At 40.1% G+C, this 6,000-nt stretch overlaps 1 protein-coding gene across 5 annotated transcripts in view; it reads left to right on the forward strand.

The window, feature by feature from the left end:
- The window catches only part of LOC146659522 (uncharacterized), a 24,782-nt gene extending 19,385 nt beyond the window's left edge, over positions 1-5,397 (forward strand). For all 5 annotated transcript variants that reach the window (XM_085423610.1, XM_085423613.1, XM_085423611.1 and 2 more), the window contains 3 exons: positions 2,710-2,848; positions 3,173-3,280; positions 3,879-5,397. In XM_085423610.1, coding sequence (XP_085279736.1) covers positions 2,710-2,848; positions 3,173-3,280; positions 3,879-4,826 — 1,195 coding nt within the window. In that variant the 3' untranslated portion in view covers positions 4,827-5,397. The remainder of the gene's footprint in view (positions 1-2,709; positions 2,849-3,172; positions 3,281-3,878) is intronic.
- Positions 5,398-6,000: the final 603 nt, after the last annotated feature.

Here is a 6,000-nt window from a genome sequence, read left to right on the forward strand (position 1 = left end):
ATGTTCATGCATTTTTAATTTGTCATTTATTAAAATTATAAATATATATTTTAACTCAAAAGTACAGTTTTTAAATTTAACCCTAACCCTTGTGCGTGTTTTTTATTTTGACAGCGAATGCGCACCTGCGGACCACTTACCAGCCCTGGTTATTTAGCTCGTCATATTGCAGCCACAGAAATTCTTTTGTCCATGAAACCATAAAGCTGCACTTTCTTTTTGCCTTATAGTCTGATTTGTCATAACTTCTCCGTTTTGTGGTAAGCTTTTCTTTGGCTGTCACTTCTTCACCCTGACCTGTCTTATTTGGCTCAGCAGAACTAAAATATATATACTGCTGCTTTTACACACGCACTCACATAAGCTCAGCGATTCTCTGCGCGATCAACCTCTCACATGTTTAAGCTGCGGGAGATTTCACTTGTCATGTTTGCATAGTAAGCTAACAATTAATAAGATGATGTCAGAGGAATTGGTGCACAAATTATCATCACTCACAGATCAGTGCTGTCGCTCTCTATACACAGTTCGCGCGATTGCAAAGTGAAAGCAAAAAAACAAGCGCAAATTCAAACGCGATTTCAATATGTCACATATTGACAGTTTCTCACCGATGCCAATGACATAATTACCCAGCTACATTTCTGAAAGAATGCAAAAGCATTGACATATATTATTCCTTCCTACAATAGCCCGACAGGCAGGGCAGAGATAGATTTTGGTAGCCCGACTGAAAAAATCGCTAGCCCCGGGACGTCGGGCTAGCGATATTGCGAGCCCTGTATCTGATTGAGGAATCACTCATCTTTGGAAAAGAGAGTTTATTACAGAGAAATGTCTCTTTCCAAAATAAAAGCTATACTATCCGCTTCTTCTGGGCTATATTCTCAGCAGCATATTAAACATATAAGGAGAATCATGTGCTAACAGCTGTCTAAATGACTCGGCTACAGTTAGTAGCATGGTTGCTTGTTTTTTTTCTGCTTCCACTTGTCTTTGCACTAGGATGATGTCGGCGTAAATGTGCAGTCATATTCGTTGTGTTCCCACTAGTGCTTTCAGGTTAATCTCGTTGAAATTACCTTAAAGCCACAACACGGCAAATCTCCGTTAACGAGCTACCACCGATCGCCCCGTGCATGGGGCTAGACGGCCAACACGTTAACGAGCTAACTGCGCTAACACACTAGCTCCCACCCATGTAATTGAGCATTGCATGGCACATCCAACATACTGTTTTACTTTAGTCCATGACTCGCTTACCTTCAGGGTCATACGTCACATGAAAACCAAAATAATTCCAAACGCCAGATCTGAATGAGGGTGGGGGAGGTCCATGTTGCAAGGAGAGCTTAACTTCTGTCTCGCTAGCTTGCCCTGCGCTCTTCCTTCTGACGATGCTGTCTGTGTTGAGCGCTCAGTGAATCTGCGTTCGACTACTCCGCCTAGGCTGCACTGTCGAGCCTAGGCGGAGCAGTCGAACGCAGATTCACTGAGCGCTCAACACAGACAGCATCGTCAGAAGGAAAGTTGATAAAATAAATTACAAATTTTGTATTGTTCGATACATATGCGTACCGAACCAAAAGCACTGTATCGAACGGTTCAATATCAATACGAATATCGTTGCACCCCTATCTATCTATCTATCTATCTATCTATCTATCTATCTATCTATCTATCTATCTATCTATCTATCTATCTATCTATCTATCTACCTACCTATCTACCTACCTACCTACCTACCTACCTACCTACCTACCTACCTACCTACCTACCTACCTACCTACCTACCTACCTACCTACCTACCTACCTAGGCAGTATTATGAGGTTTGTTCTTGTTACTGTAAAAGGGAGTTTTCCCTTCCCACTCTTGCCAGGTACTTATTCAAAGCAAGCTCATGGTTTGAATTTCTGTTGCCTACCTGCCAGCTTGAACCATTTTCCTTAGGCCTCTGATATCAACAAGGCATTTAAAGAAGGGGTAGATCAGCAGTTTCTGAAACACTGCCATCAACCAACCACCCCATTTTCAAATGTACTTTAATCAACTTTCTTCTCTATTCTGATGCTCTGTTTTATCTTCATCAGGTGGTCTTGACTATGTGTTAATTAACTGCTAAAAAATTAAAGTAATACTATTTAATAAGAGTACAGCATAAAGTCAATTAAACGTCTGGGGTATTGATATGGCCAGTTAAGTAGCAGAGGTTGTTGTTAATCAGTTTCAGCTGCTGTAGTATTAATGACATTAACAACAGCTTTACTAGAGGAGCAACAATGAGATAACACCCAAATCAGGAGTGTTTTTACAGGTGGAAGACACTGACATCTTTTTCCTCTTTAGCATTATTGACCAATTTTTCTTTCACAAGTTTTGCATTTAGCTAGGGTCAGTGTCACTACTGGTAGCATGAGCACTGCCAGAGTCCTACAAAATGATCTTCAGCAGGCCACTGATGTGAATGTCTCTGATTAATCAATCTGATCAATACAACTAGAAAAAGACTTCATGAGAGTGGCCTGAAGGCCTGACTCATCTAGTGGCCTCTGAATCAAAACCTGAATGTTTGCACATAATTCCCTCACCTGATGCTAGATGATCCAGGTGGTTTTGAATGTTTTAGAAAAAGAAAACGCCCAGTTTATTTTGTTTTGATTTTGTCAAAATCTTCTTTTCTCCATGACTTGTTACCATTGATCTGCAGCAAGTCAAAACATCCCAACATAGTGAGGCTTCTGGGCAAAATAATTCTTAAAGATGGAAAATGGATCATTCCACTAGAGTTTGTCTTCGGAGAGGACTTGGAGACCACCATCTTCAAGGCGTCAAAGTCTAAAATATCGGTGAGGTTACTAGAAAAAAGACAAAAGAAATGAAAGTTGAAATTAAGAAAAATTGTTTGCATGGTTTGCAGGTCACCACTGCCCTTTGACTCACTCCTTTGCTTTGCTGTGTGTTTTGTGTAGGGTATAAACCAAGAACAATTGCTGTTGTAATATTACCTATTATCTTCTGTTGTGTAACATTTTATGTATTTTAGCATGCAATTGCCTAATTTATTTCACACTTTAATAAGTAGTTTAAAGATTTCCAACTCAGGTAAGCATGAAAGTCAATGTGACCCTGGTCGTCCTAAAATTGGTCTCATATTTATTTTTACCACACAGATGACTCCAGCTAATAAAGGCACAATCATTGTCGGCATGTGTGAAGGGCTGCTTCATCTACACTCCAGAGACATTGTCCATCAAGATCTCAAGCCTGAAAACATTATGGTGAGTGGAAATTTAGATTTCTTTATCACAATGTTTCTTTTTAACATGCAGATTTGAGCATATGTCGACTCTGAATAAGTCTTATCCCTCTGGTAGGTAAAGAAGTTTTTGTCATTTGTTTGTTTTTTTCTTTTTTATTTGCAATGTCAAAGTCAACTTACGCAAGCTTTGGTTGTCTCAGAGATTAAGTAATGTAGGGCAAAGCACATGCGTCTGTCACAGTGAAACTACGAATGGTTCGTTACGCATATACTTGTCTCAAAACTTTAAAGACATACGTGTGGCTGGTATCATAAAACTGATCATGGCAAAAAAACACCATCCCATATTCTTTGTCGCTTTTCAAAATCACAAGATTACAAAATGCTTTAACAACAAAACAAGCATCTGAAAAGACAGTCAGCTAAAGATCAACAGAACCAGATAAAAATAATAAAAAAAATCAATAAATAGAAAAGCTAGTAATTCTGTGCAGACTCTTCAGAGAAACTATCTCTGAGCAGAAGCTGGTTGCACATTATCCACCGTATAAAGCTGTATGAGGTGTATTTTTTTTTAGTCAATATTTAATGTTTGCTGAACAATGTTTGTTCTTTAGGTGGAGCATAACACGAACAGAGCAGTAATTATTGATCTGGGACTGGCCAAGTTCTTCAGACGTGGTCTAAACTCTGCAATGGACATGGGGAACGAGGCTTACTCGGCTCCTGAGGTGCTGCAGAGGGGTAGCCAGAGAGATCAGCGTTCAGACGTCTGGGCCATGGGAAAAATCATAGGTGAGCTCTGTGCCCGGATTCGTCTGTACACACCCAGCGTCTGTCCTGACAAAATCAAGGATGTTTTAAAGGACCAACCATACTGCCCTGCTGTGTGTAGGATGGTGGACCAGAATCCATCTCTGAGGGCCTCTATGGGCGGGGTCATTAGTGATATTCGAAGAGCTGCAGGAATGGGCATTGTCACCAACACACCCATTCAAAAAGATCATCTTAAACCACCTACACCTCACTTTAATGCCAGAAACCAGTCCCCATCACCTCCGAACAGAGATGCACATCTGCCAATCAGGGACCCATCACCAATCAATCGAGCTGCATCTCCGCTAATCAGGGACTTATTGCCGATAAACCGAGGTGTTTCTCCACTTAACAGGGATCCATCACCGTTAAACAAGTTTGACATACATCAGTCACCTATGAATAAGCCTACAGGGCGGATATTTGAACGTTCTCCTAGACCAGAGATAAAACCTTTGCCTCGGACTGGAGTGCACCTTCCTCCTTCCCCACAGAGGCAAGAGGACAAGAACAAAAATCACGATCTGGTGCCGAAAGGTGGATCAGAACTCGCACAGGACCTCAGGAAAATGAAGTTGTTACACGAAGCTGCCAAGGATCTTCCCTGCAACCTGCCAACGACAGGGAGGGTGGTGGTGCGGCGTTTTGAGGAGAAAAACGGGGAAATGGGTTCATGGGAGCAGACCGAGGTGGTGACTCGTGATGGAAAGATAGTCAAGTTTGATGATGTCAAGTTTAACAGCAAATGAGAGTATCTGGGAGAGTTACAAAATAGTTGTATGTTCACTCAGCTTAAAGAGTAGACTGAGTTTAGGTGCAGTAGACATTGCATGGTATGTAACAGGATATAAATTTTTTTTAAGGAATTGATTAGTTTTGAGTTATTTCCAAATTAAAACTTTCCATTAGCGTATGCTTAGTTCCAAATTTATTTTTAAAAATATCAATTTCAAGTGCAAACCTAGATGTTGTGGATTTTGGTATGCATTATGCTCACTGTAAGCTCTGTGAGTGAGACTTGTAATGAGATTATCTCCAATTGAAAAACTGATAGTTATATATATTTTCTGTTGGCTAAAATGTGCAATGGTGATTACATATGAAATGTGTTTTGATAGTTTTGGTTAAATAAATGACTGTGAGAAATTAAGGGCAGGGAATGTGGGTGTGGTATACAGAATGGGTCTGTGGTGTATTGTCTGCTTAATATGTCTGCTGTTTTTTTAACTAGTGATCTAATCTTTAAGCTGTACTGTGCATCAGAGTCTCCTGTGTCTGATAGTCGTTTTTTTTTAATGACTGTAAAGTAAGACAAATAAATCCAGCAATCTTTATCTTTGAGTTGCTGGAACCAACAAGTGATTTGTTGCTGGGTTGATTTGATGCTATTGTGTGGCAGAAGTTCTTGCTACACTGCTCTTTACACTTCAAAGTGAACAAAGGTGATGTGTTAGTCCACACCCCATTTACAAGAACAAGAAGAACCTGTTTTATTTTTTTTGTAATTACTCTTGCAGTAATAAAGTACATCTTCCAATCTCATGTAGTTGTACACATCAGCATTAAAGTTGCTTTTATTGTTTATATGTGCTCTTAGCAGTCTGTGTGGATTTTTTTTCACGGCCTGAAGGGGAAAGCTCTGAGTTGAGACTGATTTACTGTCACTGGTGGGACCATTTCACATTTGGCTTCCTCCTTGAAACCGTGGCACTGTTTAGATGACCACCTGTAAAGGATCAGTGATTTGAGGTTTCTACATGAATATAAACTTAGGTCAACAACTGCCATTTGGTTTCAGTTGTTTCTACATCTGTTAACACTGCAGTCCATCTTAGCCACATGGATCAAGGAAGTGGGTTGTGTGGTTTCCTTGTAAAGCTGAGCAACTGACAACTTTTATTTATGTAGAATGTCATGTGAATT

Source organism: Rhamphochromis longiceps, linkage group LG11 (genome assembly GCF_057381845.1).
Source record: "Rhamphochromis longiceps isolate RC_006_pf linkage group LG11, R_longiceps_female_GT1.1, whole genome shotgun sequence".
In the NCBI taxonomy this organism is placed as follows: Eukaryota; Metazoa; Chordata; class Actinopteri; order Cichliformes; family Cichlidae; genus Rhamphochromis; species Rhamphochromis longiceps.